This window comes from Ovis canadensis, chromosome 9 (genome assembly GCF_042477335.2).
Source record: "Ovis canadensis isolate MfBH-ARS-UI-01 breed Bighorn chromosome 9, ARS-UI_OviCan_v2, whole genome shotgun sequence".
Lineage (NCBI taxonomy): Eukaryota > Metazoa > Chordata > Mammalia > Artiodactyla > Bovidae > Ovis > Ovis canadensis.
The window spans coordinates 14,706,248-14,725,056 of record NC_091253.1 but is presented as its reverse complement, the minus strand read 5'-3'; the positions used below and the strand labels follow the sequence as shown (position 1 = coordinate 14,725,056).

Genomic DNA, 18,809 nt, shown 5'->3' with positions numbered 1-18,809 from the left:
GGGGTGGATGGGAGGCCCACAGTACAGCCTCACCTCATTGAGGAGGGGTTCCCCTTGGTGCGACCCAACTGGGACTTCGAACGCGCTGAAGGTAGGAAGCATCTCCGAGTGTACCGTCAGACTCTCATGGCTGGCCTTAGAGGGGCCGCCAAAAAGCCAACTAATTTGGCCAAAATAAATCCAGTGAGACAAGAGCCAAATGAGAGCCCAGCAGCCTTCCTAAAAAAGATAATAAAAGCTTTTAGACAGTATACCCCTATGGACCCACAGGCAGATGAGTCACGAGCGGCAGTTATGTTAACATTTATAAATCAAGCAGCCCCCGATATTAAAAAAAGTTACAAAAGATAGAGAGGTTAAGTAAGCAATCCTTGCAAGATCTAGTGAAGACAGCTGAGAAAGTTTTTAATCATAGAGAGACCCCAAAAGAGAAAGAAGACCACATTAAAAAAAAAAATTTAGAACTAAAAACAAACATAAAAATCAAAAAGAGCTGGCCCAAATATTTTTTGCTGGGGTTAAAAACAAAAACAGGTTCCAAAAGAAAAAAAAAAAAAATTAGACTCAAAAACTAAAAAAAAAACGACAATGCGTAAGGTTAAAAAAAAAAAAAAAACCAATGTGCATTTTGTAAAGAGTTTAGACATTAAAAAAATAAATGCCCCCCCAAAAAAATCTAAAAAGGGGGCCCCAAAACCCCAAAAACAAGACTCCCTCCCTAGACAGTCATATCCTCTACGCGGGTGAGGATAGCGACTGGGGGGGGGGGGTCAGGGCTCGAAGCCCCTCCCCAAGTCCTGGGTAACTATAAATGTGGAGGAAAAACTGGTTGGCTTCATGGTGGACACGGGAGCCCAATACTCAGTCTTAAACCAAAAAGATGGACCCATGTCTAAAAAAAGTAGCTGGATGCAGGGAGCAACCAGGACTAAACGATATGGATGGACTACAAAACGGCAAGTGAACTTAGGGGCCCACCAGGTGACCCATTCTTTTCTGGTGATACCTGAGTGTCCAGCGCCCTTGTTGGAAAGGGATTTACTGTCTAAAATAAATGCCCAAATTCATTTCAACCACGGACAAGTGTCGGTTCTAGATGGGACCGGGCATCCTCTTCAGGTCCTGTCTCTGGCATTAAAAGATAAATACAGACTCTACTTGCCAGAGGCCCCAGCGACAATAAGCCCCAAAGTACAACCAGGGTTTCAAAGATACCCTCAGGCCTGGGCTGAAACAGCAGAAATGGGACTGGCCAAACAGAGGCCCCCTATCATTGTGGAACTGAAAGCCAGTGCTTCCCCGGTGAGGGTACGACAGTATCCCATGAGTCAAGAGGCTCGACAAAAAATTACTCCTCATATACAACGCCTCATAGACGCTAGGGTCCTGAAAAGGTGCCGGTCCCCATAGAACACTCCCCTGTTGCCTGTAAAAAAGCCTGGGAAAACTGATTTTAGACCAGTTCAAGATCTACGAAAAGTCAACAAACGGGTAAATGATATTCATCCTATGGTTCCTAACCCTTATACATTGCTAAGCAACTTGCCTCCAAACTACATTTGGTACACTGTTTTAGATTTAAAAGATGCCTTTTTCAGTTTGCCTCTTGCCCCCGTAAGCCAAGAGATCTTTGCCTTCGAATGGCAAAAAGACGGTGGTCAGACCCCTGTGCAGCTGACATGGACTCGCTTACCACAGGGTTTCAAAAACTCGCCCACGTTATTTAATGAGGCCCTGGACGAAGACCTCCGTGAGTATCTGGTTGAACACCCTACCATTGTTTTATTACAATATGTTGATGACCTTATGCTGGCAGTGGCTACAGAGAAAGAGTGCCAAGAGGCAACAGGTGACCTTCTCCAAACCTTGGGGACTTTAGGTCACAGGGCTAGTGCCAAAAAGGCCCAGATTGCCAAGCAAGAGGTTACATACCTCGGTTATAAGATAAAACAGGGCCAGAGGTGGCTAACACAGGCTGTGAAAGAAACCATCCTCCAGATCCCTGAGCCGGCTAACCCTAGACAAGTGAGAGAATTTCTGGAAACTGTGGGATATTGCCAGTTATGGATCTTGGGGTTTGCAGAAAAGGCCAGGCCCCTATATAAAGGGACCAAAAAAAACAAGGACTAAAAATGGACTGAGCCAATAAAAGAGGCCTTCCAAGAGCTCGGGCGAGCCTTGCTAAAAGCTCCTGCCCTTGCCCTCCCTGATCCATCTAAGCCTTTCCAATTATTTGTAGATGAAAAGCGGGGGATAAAAAAAAGGGGTACTAACACAGAGATGAGGACCACGGAAGCGACCTGTAGCTTACCTTTCCAAGAGACTGGACCCAGTGGCAGCTGGATGGCCACCTTGCCTCCGTATCATCACGGCCACCACGCTCTTAGTCCACAATGCTGATAAACTGACTTATGGACAGAGACTCTTGGTCTACACTCCTCATGCCATAGAGAGAGTTTTAAAGCAACCCCCAGGTAAATAAATTTCTAATGCCCGCTTGACGCACTACCAGGCCTTGCTACTTGACACCCCACGGATTCATTTCCAAACGCCCTACACTCTAAATCTGGCCACTCTTTTGCCCAATCTGGAGAAAAATAGCCCCCTCCATGATTGTGATGAGATACTGGCCGGGGTAACAGCAATTTAAAAGGACTTAACCGATACTCCACTGGATAACAGTGAGCTAAAATGGTTCACAGATGGCAGCAGTTATGTGAAAGATGGACAGAGACGGGCGGGAGCCACAGTAGTAGATGACTCTGGACAGACAATATGGGCAGAGGCCCTTCCCCCGGATACCTCAGCACAAAAGGCAGAGTTAATTGCCCTGATTCAAGCATTAGAGAGAGCCAAAAAAAATAAATAACTATTTTCACTGACAGTCGCTATGCTTTTGGCACGGTACACATCCAGGGCCCGATATATCAGGAACGGGGGTTTTTGACAGCTAAAAAAAAAAAAATTAAAAACTTGCCTAAAATCCGTAGACTTTTAGAGGCTGTACAGATGCCTCGGGCTCTGTCAATAGTACACATACCTAAACATCAAAAGGGTGACAGCCCCACGGCACGAGGAAATCGTGCCGCAGACCTGGCAGCTCAAAAAGTAGCTGATTTCATCACCCCTGTGTTGGCGATCGGACTTCCACCTCCAGGTATGGAAACTCTGCCCCCAACCCCTGAGCATTCATCCACAGACCTTGCTCAGATCCAAAAACACACCAACCTTCAAAAAGGTAAAGATAGATGGTACCGAGACTCAGACAGCTACTTGATACTCCCTGCTCAGTTGGGACAGCAACTATGTGAACCTGTACACTTGTCTACTCATCTGGGAGGAAAAAAGACTCTGATGCTCTTTCAAACTGCGCGCCTGCGATTTCCCTGGCACCAGACAACTGTAAAAAACATAGTGCATGCTTGTAAGGCATGTCAACAGATGAGGCCAGGAAAAGGACAACATGCAGGACTGAGGTATCGGGGAAGAGGACCAGGGCAACACTGGGAAATAGATTTCACCGAGGTAAGGCCAGGCAAGTATGGTTACCGGTACTTGTTAGTGTTGGTGGATACCTTCTCAGGGTGGGTGGAGGCTTTTCCTACAAAGGGAGAAACCGCGATGATAGTGGCAAAAAAGATTAAAAAAAAAAAAAAGTTCCCAGGTTTGGCCTGCCAGTGACCATCGGCTCTGATAATAGACCTGCTTTTGTGAGTCAAATAGTTCAGAGCCTTGCCCTAGCCCTGGGGAATAAATAAAAGTTACATTGTAAATACACTCCACAGAGCTCAGGGCAAATAAAAAAAATAAATCAGACTCTAAAAAAACCTTTAACTAAATTGGCTATAGAGACTGGCAGGGACTGGGTGACCCTCCTTCCCTTCGCCCTCTTCCGTGCTCGTAATACTCCTTATCAACTTAATCTGACTCCATTTAAAATTCTGTATGGGAGACCTCCCCCTGTATGTCCAATATTTAAAGGAAAAAAACTACCACCTCCCACATTGGGACAATTCTAAGAGGCCTTGATGGCCTTAAGCAAGGTGCACTCTCATGTCTAAAAACTGCTCCAAAAAATGCATGTGGGTCAAAATAAAAAAACTATTCCCTCACATGACATTGGCCCAAAAGATTGGGTATGGGTCAAAAGGCACCAAACCAAGGCACTAAAACCCAAATAAAAGGGTCCTTATGTTGTTCTTCTTACCACCCAATTGCCCTAAAGGTTGACGGTATCGGGCCTTGGGTACATTGCAACCACGTACGCCCAGCTACTTCAGCAAAACAAGGAGACGCTAAAAAAATAAAAAGCGTCTCTACACCCGTCCACCCCGAGGCTAAAGCTCCGGCGTCGTCAACAAGACCAAGACAACTCGTCTAGACCATGTTATGGATGACCATGTTACTCTGCTCCAAAGCTGCCAGCGTGAACCTGCACCAACCCGTCAAAATCACCTGAAAACTGCAAAATAGACTAACACGTAAAATGCTTAACTCCACCACCGCAATACATCCACCAAATACTTGGTGGCCAGACTTATACTTTGACCTTAAGCCGGTGATAAATATACCCTAAAAGAGGGGCAAGCTCAAAAATCATGCATTCTGGGCATGTCCAGGTGCGCCCAGACATAACTAAAAGATCTGTGGGGAGATTCAGGGGGGACTCTGTGCTGCCCTAAAAAAAAAGTGTTGTTTTTATGCTGATCACACAAAAATAGTTAAAAAAATCTATGGCCAAAAGAAGAGAGGGACTAGCCCAACGTAAACGAAAACGTGAGGCTCAACAAAGATGGTTTGAGTCTTGGTTTCAACAATCCCCTTGGTTGACCACCCTAATCTCCACCTTGCTGAGACCCCTGCTAATACTTTTACTAATGCTTACCTTTGGCCCATGTACTATCAATAGACTTGTAGCCTTTGTAAAAAACGCATAAATACTGTACAGCTGTTTGTGCTTCGACAACAATATCAAACTGTGTCTCAAGACCGAGAGGAAGATTCCTCTATATGATCTAAGGACAGGGGGGAATGTTAGGGACCAAACAATGGGCTCTAGGACCTGAGTTATGTTTACCAGAAAGAGACAGGATATGCACTCATCCTGCCTGGCCAATCATGTAACGCCAGCTACTCCTGTAACTGAGACAAAGAACTGCCTGTATATAAGCCGCCATACTCCTTTGTTCGGGGCTCTTGTAGGATTCCCTTGTGTGGGATGAGACTTGGGCCCTAGCGCGCTAGAGATAAACTCCCTTCTTGCCCTTGCATTTCCGTGGTGGACTTGCTCTCTCTCGGTCGGTTCAGAGATACGGGCTCGGAGCATAACACAGCCCAGCATTTCACATAATGTATTCTGCACAGAAGTTACATAAGCAAGGGTGACAATATACATACGGCCTTGTCATACTGCTTTCCCAATTCTGAACAAGTCCATTGTTCCATGTCTGTTCTTAACTGTTGTTTCTTGACCTGCATGAAGGTTTCTCAGGATTCAAATAGATTTAACAAACATAAAATAAGCACACTAACTACAGCTAAACATTTTCTTCTCTAATGAAGCATTTAATAGAATAAATGTCATAAGTCTTAAGGGGAAATACTTTTGTTTCTTTAGGCAGGTGAATTCCTAAAGTCTTATTTGAACAAGTATAATGTAATCTCACAAATTGAAAATAAATAAATATAACAAAAAAACTAGTGTCTAAAAACTGATTACTAAACTAAGTGTGGTCCCAGAACAACTACATGATCTAAGGGAAAGCTCATAATTTCATTAAAATACTTTATAAATTTCCAGATGAAAATGTAATTCCACAAAATCTAAACAAACCAAATATTCTAAACTTAAAAATTAAAAAAACTCTCCTGCTTAAACAATAATTATATACTGCATATAGGAAATCCCAGTAACAGCATATTCAAACCCCAGACCTGAGATGGGTTATGTCATCTCTCTGAACCTTGGCTTCCTGCCTATCTCTATGAAAACGGAGATAACACTATCTACCTCATTGGGTTGTTGGGACATTAAGATATGTAAACCATTTAGGAGAGGGTCTGACACACCAAGTACTCTATGGACACTAGTTACTATCTCTCTACAGCATTCAGCACATACTAAGAGCTCAATTAATACTTGCTAAATGAATGACTAACCTATAGAAAAGAAATGGAGTTTTCACAGCAATTGGAATCTAGCCAAACCTAACTCAAAAAAATTATTAAATTATTTAAGTCCTGTTGGCCCAATTCAGGAAGTTATTTTGTAACCATGCATTACTGAGATAATTAAAATAACATTTCATTCAAATATTTAAGTACCTACTACGTGTCAGACACTGGGCACCTAGAAACAAACAAGATACACTTTCTATCTCAGAGTTTACACTAAATAAGTTGAATAAATAACTGAATAGTTGAAAAGGAACTCAGAAGCCTTCTAGTCTAACACCATCCATTTTAAATATAAGGAACATGAAGTCCAGAAAAGTTCAGTTTGGCCAAAGACACAAACTAGGTAGTGAGGAGCCAAGACTGGAACTCGGGTCTGATCCTCTGCAGCCTGCATCGCAGTGACTGGGGGTCTTCAACATGACACAGAGATGAAGACCATAATCAGCCACTAACAAAGGTCCTTCTAAATTATCTTAACTGGATAATGGAATTCCAGTCAGACTTCAAGGGAGCTACTCAAGGCACAAAAATAAAACCTATTGTGATCACTTGGCAAAGTTTTTGATTGACAAAAGGACTTCCTGGATGGTTGTGAATCAGTGAACAGTCTGTTCCACATTAGTTGTCACATCTTCAGCCTCCCAGAGACAACAGTAAAACACAGCACACCCTGCACTGCTACACATTTAATTACACACTTAACTGCCAAAAATATGAAAGGACAAAATAATTACCTTAAATGTACCATTCTGATTTTTCATGTAAGAGACCAAAAATATATCCACTGGAAGAAGTGCTGATGTGATCAGTGCAATGGCCAGGGAAAAAATGGCGGTTATGGTGGAGACAACTTCACTTTCCCGCTGACTCTGATATTTGCGAACATATATCCAGCAGAACGCCAAAATAGCCTGAAACAGACAGAAGGAAATGTTTTGTTATTGCCTTATCTATGCTCTAATACTGATTTTAGAACGTGTTTTAAAGTTCCCGGTGGGACACTTTATGTGAAGTAAAGATGCTTTCAGATGTGCACGGAGAAGTCCCCCACCCCTTATAAACTTAGTCAGGATTTATAATTTTCAAAGCCAAGTTCATTAAAGCAGTACATCATCACTGGGGTGCCAAGACACCAAAAACACAAGCAAAGGTTGTTGATAACAGTGCTCAGTTACATATTTCCTCACAAACAGTATGACCATTAATGGTTGACACATTACAGTTGTAACCACCTCTGAATACTTTTCCCTATACATTTTCCCAAGCTAAAGGAGATGTAACTGAAAGTTGTTTCCCATTGTTCATTGCAGCACTATTTACAACAGCCGGAACATGAAGCAACCTAGATGTCCATCAACTGATGAATGGATAAAGAAGTTATTATCCATATACACAATGGAATATTACTCAGCCATAAAAAGGAACGCCTTTGAGTCAGTTCTAATGAAGTGGATGAACTTAGAACCTATTATACAGAGTGAAGTAAGTCAGAAACAGAAAGATAAATATCATATTCTAAGACATATACATGGAATCTAGAAAAATGGTACTGAAGAATTTACTTATAGGGCAGCAGTGGAGAAACAGACATAAAGAATAGATTTGTGGACATAAGGAGAGGGAGGAGAGGGTGAGATGTATGGAAAGAACATGGAAACTTACATTACCATATAGATTGCCAATGGGAATTTGCTACATGGCTAAGAAACTCAAACAGGGGTGGGATGGAGAGGGAGATGGGAGGGAGGTTCAAAAGGGAGGGGATATAGGTATACCTATGGCTGATTTATGTTGAGGTTTGACAGAAAACAACAATATCTGTAAAGCAAGTATCCTTCAATAAAAAAAAATTTAATTAATTTTTAAAAAAGTTGTTCTATCCTGTTCTTACCACAGAAGCATCACAAAACACCACCCAAACTGAAATTAACTTCTGTCCCTTTGTGACAGTTCAAGAGTATCATTCAGCTAAAGGTTAACTGTCAACAATCACCATGCAATCAACGATTATACTGTAATTCACATTTTAAAGGGTGTTAAATAAAGAAGACGAGAAGGCAATGGCACCTCACTCCACTACTCTTGCCTGGAAAATGCCATGGATGGAGGAGCCTGGTGGGCTGCAGTCCACGGGGTCACAAAGAGTCGGACACAACTGAGTGACTTCACTTTCTCTCTTTCTATAGTTTTTGCTGGAGAAGGAAATGGCAAGCCACTCCAGTGTTCTTGCCTGGAGAATCCCATGGACAGAGGGGCCTGGTGGGCTGCAGTCTATGGGGCTGCAAAGAGTCAGACATGACTAAGCAACTAACACACACAAAGAAGAATGAACACTGAAAATGGGTGCATGTGCATTACAAGGAACTTTCCAGGGGAAAAAGTACACTCAGAGGTACTGAGGTTGCCATCTGTCATCCATCAGATTACACCAACATCTTTCCAGAAATTAACACAGAGTAAAGTGCCAGGAGCCAGTGTGAGGAATCCCGCCCATGGCAAAGGTCATGAGGAAGGAAGCCCAACAAAATGCAAAGGCGTGATCTGACTTCAGGGGTTCCCCCTGAGTTTTCCTGAACATCTACCCCCAAAAACCAGAGTGAGTCTGCCTGCCTTATTGTACTGTGTTTTTCCACTCTTCTGACATTCTCTGGAAAAAGTTAACTTAGGGCTTCAGTCTCCTGCATATGAAAGGAATATTTCAGCTCAAACCCCTCTGATGGCTCTCTAACTTGCCTGACAGATTCCTCCGGACTTTTTACAATTTGTGAATTGCTTACAGCCCCCCAACTGCGAGAGGCACAAAGCTTGAAGCATCTTAAAGATACAGAGCCTTTTCTAAAGAGCTAAAAATTATATTGGTGATGGGTTTTCACTGTTGAGTCAACGACTGCTGCCAGGCCTCCATATTCTTCATCTTTTAGGCACCTGGAGGGTATTAATCAATGTAACTGGGATACAGAAAAAGGAAGATAGTAGTTTTGATGTTAGCAACACTAGACTTTTGAGTTAATTACTTTTCTCTTTGTTATAAATCACTGTACTCCTTTTACTTGTTATAAATTGTTGTATCCTTGCTATGTAAGAATGTAACTTTATTTAGTGCTTTCTGAGAGTGGCACCAGACTTTGGGAAGAACAACACAAATAAGTCTTCTGGTTGACAAACCCTTATCAGAAAAGGGCCATAAAATGTTTATTGGCCTTCTGGCCAGAAGATGATGTAAATCACCAAAGACTTATGTATACAACTAGGTATGCAGAGAGAAAGCCTGGTCTCGGTAAGAGTCAGGGCTGCTGATACTGCTGAATTTTATATTATCCACTGATCTCTATATTCAAAAAAAGGTATAAAAGGCCGTTCTGGACAATAGAGGAGGGGCCAGTCACTGAAAAGACTGGTTTCCCCCGTGTGGTCTATTCTCCTTCTCTTTTTCTGGCTGAATTTCCATCTGGGGCGTGGAGGCTCGCCATGTCTACTTACTTGCCCTGGCTTCTAAGTCCCGTAAGAGAGGGAGCCCAAGGAGGGGCACCCTCCGCTATTCAAATGAGTGCCGGTGGCCTAACGTAGATGGTGCAAACTTCTTGTCCTGAAGTTTTATTGGCTTTCCCTGTAAACCAAGTTATTCAGCCTCTTTTCTCCACTAAATTTCCTACTATACTATTTCCTCTTAATTTCTTTTATATTTCTAATTAAATAAATAAGTTTTTCCTCGCCACGCCATCCCCGCTTCGAATTACCCTGGATCCACCGGGGCTGGACCCAGGTAGTAAAGGACTTTACTCTGGCATCAGAATTCTCTGGAGGGCCACTATAGCAGTTTCTAACTCAATAGGTCTGGAGAGGGTCCAGAAAACCTGTATTCGTAACAAGTTCCCAGGAAGGCTGATGCTGGTCCAGAGACTACACTTTGAGGGGATGGCAGCCAGATCCTAAATGGGTGATTCTAAACCTTGGCTGTGTTAGAATCCCCTTGGTAAAAACTTAAAATTTCTTTACGGCCTCCCCCAAATCACTTTCATCAGAGACTGAGGCTTCTCCAGGCATCAGCACAGAGGATCCCAATCTGAGGCAAACTTGAAAATCAAGGTTTTAAGTAAGCTCTATAAAAGCACTGGGACACAAGCTTTGTTCTGTCCTTTCACGCTTTTCAACAGATTTAACTTTTGGTGCAGACAAGGTATGGGTTCCCTAGAGAAAGAGATCCAGGCATGGCTTTCTTGACATATGAGAAGCCATTTTTGGCATAAGCTACTTTCTGATCTAAGCCTGGCCACAATGCTTGCCCTTGGACAGATCTCAGTAATTAAAGATCTAGAGGGAACAAAATGATGCAGAAGCAAATGACTCTATCAAGCAAGAGAAGTAAGTACAGCAAAGACAGTACATCAGTTGTAAACACTCCCAGGTCTGTTTTAGAGATTGTGCTAAAGTGTTCAACTATGAGATCAACTGGAATCTGAGGGATGATGCTAATCTTTTCTGACCCTCCTTGGATTCTGTCTAAGACCCAAGCCCTTTCATGAATATGTATGACCCTTAGCTTTAAACTTCCCCAATCTTGCTGATGAGGACTGGCTTAGGAAAGACCCCCAGTGTTCTCCCTTCTCCTGATCTTTGGCTTGGTTGTGTCTGCTAGCTCAACACTCATCAAAAGGCAAACCTAGTTTTTCATGTAACATTACTTCCCTTTTGGGTATCATACTTCAGGAGCCAGAAATGAACTAGGAACACCACCTAACTAGTTATAGTTTCTAAATTCTCCTACCACAATCAACAGAAAAGAACCGTTCCATCACTGCAGAAAAACCTCCTTTGCCCCTCCATAATTAACCCCTCTTCCACTTCCCTCTGGCTCAGTTGGTAAAGAATCTGCCTGCAATACAGAAGATCTGGGTTCGATCCCTGGGTTGGGAATATCCCCTGAAGGAGGTCATGGCAACCCACTCCAGTGTTCTTGCTTGGAGAACCCCCTTGGACAGAGGAGCCTGGTGGGCTATAGTCCACAGGTTCACAGAGAGTCAGACATGATGGAGTGACTAAGTGCACCACTCCCTAGCCCTTGAGAACCACTATCTATTATCTGTGCCCACAGCTTCTGCTTCTTCTAGAATGTCAATGTACTTACACAGTATGTCTTTTGAGTAAAGCTTCTTTTACTTAACTTAATGAATTTGAAATCCATCCAAGTTGTTGCATGTAATTTCTTTACATTACTAACATTTCAGCTGGTGTCAGAACAGCAGGAAAAAATAAAGTGAAAAGAAAAATGTGCACTTCAGAACATGGATGTTGGAGAAAAAGAAATAAAAGGAAATGTAGGGAGGGAAGAAGGAAAAACGGACGGAAAAAGACCTTTATTCAAATTCTTAACAATTTACTAATTTCATTTTGTTTTGGAAAATATTCTTTTATAAAATGTTACTTATATTAATATTTCATGGGTTTGTTTCTAAATTGACAAATATAGCTTTCCCAAATTATTCTGGAAGTCACTGGAAGATGAGCCTTTCTATCCTTAGCAGCAGCTCAGACAAAAAACGGAATAAACTTTTTGCTGGACTTGAAGAATATCTGCACTTGTACAAAGTCTGAAGCGGCAGGCATTACTGAAGAGGAAGGAGCTTGCCGATAACAGGCAGCCGAGCAGGAAGAGAGCAACCTGGGCAAACAGCTAAGCCGGAGGTTCCCAAACTTTCAGGGGTTTGGGGAAACTTTATTAAAACAGACCCCAAAGAGCTTTTTGTTTTCAGGTTAAATCTATCAATAGTTACACTACATCATAAAATAAACCAACTGTCCTCATCTGTAAGATAAGAATATTTCTTTCATAGCAGGTTATAGGAACTGAATGTAAAGACTTTAGCACAGTGCCTGGGCTAGTAATTGCTCAACAAAGAGCAGCAATTATTATTAAATGTCATATGAAATAACATTTTAGAGAAACTAATATATAATTCTGCTAACAGTCATAACGAAAGATTTAGAGCAGTCCCCAACGCCTCCCAAGTGATTCTGACTTAACTGGTTTGTGCATTAGGGCTTTTAATACTCCCCAGGTGTCTGTAATGAGCAGTCAAGGTGGAGAAGTACCTGGGCAGAGGCAGGAGTGAGAATCAAGGAACACATGCCGCTTGAGATCTTGTCAAACTGCAGATTCTGATTCTCCAGGGCTAGGGCCCCATATTTTATTTCTAACAAGTTCCCAGATGATCCCCTCACTTGGAGTAACAAAAAGAACTTGCTTTACAGAAACAGAGACTCAACCTTAAACAGTAATGGGAAATGCAATTTGAGAGATGGTGTAAGCCAAATTATTGACAATCCTATGGGGGTGAGGACTAGGGTGAAGGGCTAGATTTAATATAGTAAATGTGAACAGTTAAATTATAGGCTTGGAGGAGCCAAGTCTAACCTTTCCTTATGTGACAGAAGAAAATGAAGCCCATCCTGTTTGCCCAAGATTACAAAAGCTGTCAGTTTCAGTGTTCTGAATCTTTTAACAGGAGAGTGGCAGCAGTTCTCCAAGTGTTAAGTCCTCAGACCCCTGGCAGCCCCACAACTCTTTCTGGGGATCTGCAACTTGAAAACTGTTCTCACAATACTACTAAAATGTCATCTGCCCTTTCCACATTGATATTTAACTCGTGGTGCATAAGTTATGGTGGGAAAAGTCACTCAGTCCTGTCAGACTCTTTGCCACCCCATGGACTATACATTGTCCATGGAATTCTCCAGGCCAGAATACTGGAGTGGGCAGCCATTCCCTTCTCCAGGGGATCTCCCCAACAGGGATGGAACCCAGGTCTCCCACATTGCAGATGGATTCTTTACCAGCTGAGCCACCAGGGAAACCCAATGGTGAGGAAAACTGCTGGCCAATTAAGCACAAATCAAAACAATGGAACCAAACGTGCCGGTAGTGACTATTTTTTTTAACCACCACACACTCACAGAAGGAAATAAAAGAAGACTATTTAACTTAAAACTACTATCAACAAAGCAGTAAATGTCAATTTTATTACACTTTAGCCCCTGACTTTTTTAATAATCCATGGAGGAAAATGTGAATGTGCTCAAGTAGAGATGGCTGTCTCCAGGAAAAGCATCCTATGTTAAGAGCTGAAAGCCAAAGGAGGCACTATTTCCAAGAAACAACATTTTCACTTGAAAGCGCAAATGACTATGTATCCAAGACTGTGAGCTTGGCAATTTCTCACTACTTATTTCTGAGACATTTCTTCTGACAAGATCAGTGGTGATACTGATGGATGTGATATCTGATTTATGTAATGAAATATATCCGTTATTTCGAAGATCTGCTTAGCTCAGTGAACCAGTTATTTCCTAAATGACCAAATGCATCATATTATAAAACCACATATAGGGGAAAGAACAAAAGTTCATGGATAGGGTTTCAAATCCCATATTTCATACTAAGCAGCTTCTACTTACTAAGTTTTGATGTAATATTATACTGAACAATGTCACAATGACCTAAAAGATACTCTGCTTCCAACTACGTATCACTAAAATCTCCTGGCAACCTCTCAAAATGTTGGATGCAGAAGCAGACATGAGAATCCAGTTCTCATCTAATAATCCACAAATTAAAGAGATTTCCAGAAAATTAAGCAATGGCCCTCATTACTAATTTAGTCCTATTCTAAACATCTAATTTCAAACCTTTAATTCTATTTTCATTTTATTTTGTTCCTGCTGTAATATCACCAACTTAAATGCTTTCCCTTCCTTTTCTATCCAAAGTTTGCCTCTATTCCACACTCTCCCAAAACTGTTCTTTATTCTCTCAAGTCCTATTTAATTTTAAAATCATACTTTGGTTTTCAGTACTTAATAGACCTGTTTCAAGAATTCTTATTTTCCCACCTATCTTCAGGCCCTCTTAAAGGTCACATTTTATTTGCATCCTCCTACAATTTATAGCATAACTGCTGTATCTGAAATGTTTATTCATTGATAATTGCCAAATTATTCTCCCTGAACTTTGATACAGGTTATGTGCTCCTTTGTTTTCCTCTAAACTGTCAAGAAGGGAGAAATTTACTTTTCCTTCTTAAGTTCTTTTGCCTGGTCTAACAATTAAAATTGACACAAGCTAGATCAACAGGAAAAATCAAATATTTAATAACATGTATACTGTACAGACCAGGGTTCAGCAATATGTGAACAGTGAACTTCCTGATGTTTAAGCTGGTTTTAGAAAAGGCAGAGGAACCAGAGATCAAATTGCCAACATCCACTGGATCATCAAAAAAGCAAGAGAGTTCCAGAAAAACATCTATTTCTGCTTTATTGACTATGCCCAAGCCTTTGACTGTGTGGATCACAATAAACTGTGGAAAATTCTTCAAGAGATGGGAATACCAGACCACCTAATCTGTCTCCTGAGAAATCTGTATGCAGGTCAGGAAGCAACAGTTAGAACTGGACATGGAACAGACTGGTTCCAAATAGGAAAAGGAGTATGTCAAGGCTATATACTGTCACCCTTCTTATTTAACTTATATGCAGAGTACATCATGAGAAATGCTGGACTGGAAGAAGCACAAGCTGGAATCAAGATTGCCGGGAGAAATATGAATAACCAGATATGCAGATGACACCACCCTTATGGCAGAAAATGAAGAACTAAAGAGCCTCTTGATGAAAATGAAAGTGGAGAGTGAAAAAGTTGGCTTAAAGCTCAACATTCTTAAAACTAAGATCATGGCATCTGGTTCCATCACTTCATGGGAAATAGATGGGGAAACAGTGAAAACAGTGTCAGACTTTATTTTTTGGGGTTCCAAAATCACTGCAGATGGTGACTGCAGCCGTGAAATTAAAAGACACTTACTCCTTGGAAGAAAACTTATGACCAACCTGGATAGCATATTTAAAAGCAGAGATACTAGTTTGCCAACAAAGGTCCGTCTAGTCAAGGCTATGGTTTTTCCAGTGGTGGTGAATGGATGTGAGAGTTGGACTGTGAAGAAAGCTGAGTGCCGAAGAATTGATGCTTTTGAGTTGTGGTGCTGGAGAAGACTCTTGAGAGTCCCTTGGACTGCAAAGAGACCCAACCAGTCCCTCCTAAAGGAGACCAGTCCTGGGTGTTCATTGGAAGGACTGATTCTGAGGCTGCAACGCCAATACTTTATCCACCTCATGTGAAGAGTTGACTCATTGGAAAAGACCCTGATGCTGGGAGGGATTGGGGGCAGGAGGAGAAGGGGACGACAGAGTTTGAGACGGCTGGATGGCATCACCTACTCAAAGCACATGAGTTTGGTTGAACTCCAGGAGTTGGTGATGGACAGGCAGGCCTGGCGTGCTGCAATTCATGGGTTCCAAAGAGTCAGACACAACTGAGCGACTGAACTGAACTGATACTGTAAAGGGGAAGTACCCAAGAAAACTTAACAAAATGGCCAAAGCCCTCACTTTAAATACCACCTTCAGCTATAGACAGAGGATGCTGGAAGTGATGCCTTGGGACCTGAACTGGGAGGAAGGCACTTCACATGCAAGTAGAAAGCTAAAGTTTGGTAAACTAACTTTTGCTGGGCCAGGCAGGGACAAAAGGACACAGAGGGGCTCTCTCAGCTCTAGGCTCACCAAACCTAGCCCACATTCTTTGCAGGTATCTCTGGTTATAAAACTTATTTTGGAGACAGGGCCCTGATCCAAATTCTTCCAGAGGCTAAGGCAGATGTAAAAAGAAATATTTCCTGAGTCTTCCATTTCTTACAAATAACCAGTCTAAACTAATCCCCATGCCAGAGAGACATTTTGGGGTGTCAAATTTTGTTCCCCTACAAAGTCAAGTGAATACAATAGTCTGGAATAGCCCAAGTACAGGCTGTGGAAACCAAAGCCAACTTCAGGTCTTTCCCTTTCTCCAAGCAGAAAAAAACATGTTCCAAGGTAAAGGCATTACTTTCTGGGCAGGTGGTAAAGGCTACAAAAGAAGCCTTTTCAAGTTTTCACACACTGCATGAAGGATGCAGTTTCTGTTGCAACATTTACAAGAAAAAACATACTATACAGATTGCAGACACGGTAACAGAATCTAGAAAGTAAAGTAAAATGAGGCAAATTTTGATTTCAAGAAGTAAACTGGATTTTTTTTTTTCTTTTTGGTTTGATTTTGTTGTTTCCCTACTGACAAGTGGCATTAATACTTCAGGACACTGAAGAAACAACAGGTTGGGCTGAAGACTACCGGGAAGTGAGACTGGGGAGGGGAACGAAGAGAAATAAACTGAACTCCCAATTAAAAGGGTTTTAACATGGGTCACGGAAATAAAAGCTAGGCCACCTGACCCACGTTTTGCTGCCTGGATAAGCAGGAGTCAGGCGGCTGGGATGAAGTCAGAGAGGTGGGCACACAGACCCTGACCCTGGAAGTAACCAAGGCCCCAACTCTGCGGCACAGGTGTCTCAGCCATCAAAGACCAGGAAGGAAGGCGAAAGCCGGCGTCAGAACGCACGTCACCAAGGCAGTACCATATAATGGAGGAGAGAAGGCTGCGGACCCCACGGCCCTAAAGGCTGGGACACGGTGGAGCCTCTCCAAGCGCACAGCCGGCTCGCGAGCCGACGACGCGGCGCCCGCGGGACGCGCGCAGGCGGGAGCTGCCTGCCTCCGGGGCCCGTCCTCTCGGCGCTCCGCTCCCCCGTGCGCAGGGGCCTCTGTTCAGGCCCGAGTCCGGGGCACTGGCTGCGCCCCGGGGACCACCTGGAGCCCGCAGCCGGCCGCCGGCGCGCCCCTCCCGCGGCCCGCCCCCACCCGGCGCCTTCGCGGCGGCCGCCGGAGCCGGAGAGGCGGGACGAGGAAGTCGGGGCCCCGGCTGCCAGCGGCGGGGCCGCCCCCGTACCCCGGCCAGGCCCCGGGTCACGCCAAGCGCCTCCCCTACCAGGAGAAGGAGGCCGAAGATGCACCAGCCGATCACCAGCTCGGCGGACGCCGCGCCCGCAGCCGCCGCCGCCGCCATCTTCGCTTCCGGCCGGGACAGCCCCGGTGAAGCGGGGACAAGAAAGGGGAGGGACGAACCCGCGCACGACGCGGCGCTCGCGCACCCTAAAGGTTAAAGGGGCGAAGGGGCGGAGCGCTGGTTGCCTAGGAGACCCGCTGCTAGCGGCCCCTGGCAACAGCGGCCGGGGGCGGGGCGCGTCGGGGCGCCGTGACGTCATGCACGGCCGGCAGCGGGCGGTGACGTGTTCTGAAAGGCGTAGTCTCCCAGCGGCGTCACGTAACTGGCTGCTGTCCGGAAACGCCCAGGCGCCCACGGGCAAAGCAGCAGGTTTGTCAACAGAGGCCAGTCGCCTCAGGGGCTTCCACTGCCATTGTAAGGGAAGAGGCTCCCTAGTCTCCTTGGCAGAAGAGCCGCTCAATTAGCAGAAGGCCTCCCCAGGTTGTAGGAATGGCAGACTTTCCCAGCTGCCCAAATGACTTTCTGATTTGCTGGCACCTGGGCCCAGCCTGAGTAGCTGCTGAGGTGGACGCTGTCTTATCGTGGGATGTTATGGCCTTTGTAGGGTGGCTCAGACGGTAAAGAATCTGTCTGTAATTTGGGAGACCTGGGTTCCATCCCTGGGTTGGGAAGATCCCCTGGAGGAGGGCATGGCAACACACTCCAGTGTTCTTACCTGGAGAATCCAATTCACAGAGAAACCTGGCAGGCTGTACAGTCCTTGGGGTCACAAAGAGTCGGATGACAGTGACTGCTGCTAAGTCGCTTCAGTCGTGTCCGACTCTGTGCGACCCCATAGACAGCAGCCCACCAGGCGCCCCCATCCCTGGGATTCTCCAGACAAGAATACTGGAGTGGGTTGCCATTTCCTTCTCCAGTGCATGAAAGTGAAAAGTCAAAGTGAAGTCGCTCAGTCGTGTCCGACTCTTCGCAACCCCATGGAGTGAAGCCCATCAGGCTCCTCCGTCCATGGGATTTTCCAGGCCAGAGTACTGGAGTGGGGTGCCAGACTAAGCACACTTAAATCTCTACATGCCTGTGGATTTCCATGATAACTTTATACCCTAATGGTACTTGACTTTCTGAAATACTATATGAAATCACAGCTTCTCACTAGAAGCTGTGATTTCATATAATATATATTATAATTATAATGTTTGAAAGTGAATGAGATAATCCACACAGACCCAAAGTGAAGCACAGGGAATGGTCCTGAGATGGCCTGCCTGGGTCCACTGGAGTGTGGAGACACTGTTAACCAGTGAAATGAGCAAAACGTACTTGTAATTTAACCACAACTCTATGTATGAATCTCACATCTCTTTACAATGCATTATGTGGTGATGTTATCCCCTAACCAAGATCTGTTTTGGGCTGGAATCCTGCTGAATGGAAGTAGTGCAGTGTCTCCCTTCCTGGACTATATGAGGGAAGAAGAAAGTAGAGAAGATAGTTTTACTGTGACATGTGACATCAAAGGTGGCTTCTTGCTCTCTGAACTTGCCCATGTTTGACTGTGACTCTCCTGCAGGCTATTCACTTTTCTAGAGACTGCCCTAATGGTTTCCTAAAAGTGAACTGTAGAGACATCTCTACTCTAGGAGGCCACTTGGAAATCCCCGCACCAGCTGCAGGAAACACTGTGGTCACTTAAACTCT

At 43.9% G+C, this 18,809-nt stretch overlaps 1 protein-coding gene across 1 annotated transcript in view; it reads right to left on the bottom strand.

Annotated features, from left to right (window-relative positions):
* LMBRD1 (LMBR1 domain containing 1) overlaps nt 1–17,457 on the bottom strand; it is a 144,496-nt gene extending 127,039 nt beyond the window's left edge. Inside the window, exons 1-2 of the mRNA XM_069599500.1 lie at nt 17,094–17,457; nt 6,912–7,088 (exon numbers count right to left, since the gene is read on the bottom strand). Coding sequence (XP_069455601.1) covers nt 6,912–7,088; nt 17,094–17,171 — 255 coding nt within the window. The 5' untranslated portion in view covers nt 17,172–17,457. The remainder of the gene's footprint in view (nt 1–6,911; nt 7,089–17,093) is intronic.
* Nucleotides 17,458–18,809: the final 1,352 nt, after the last annotated feature.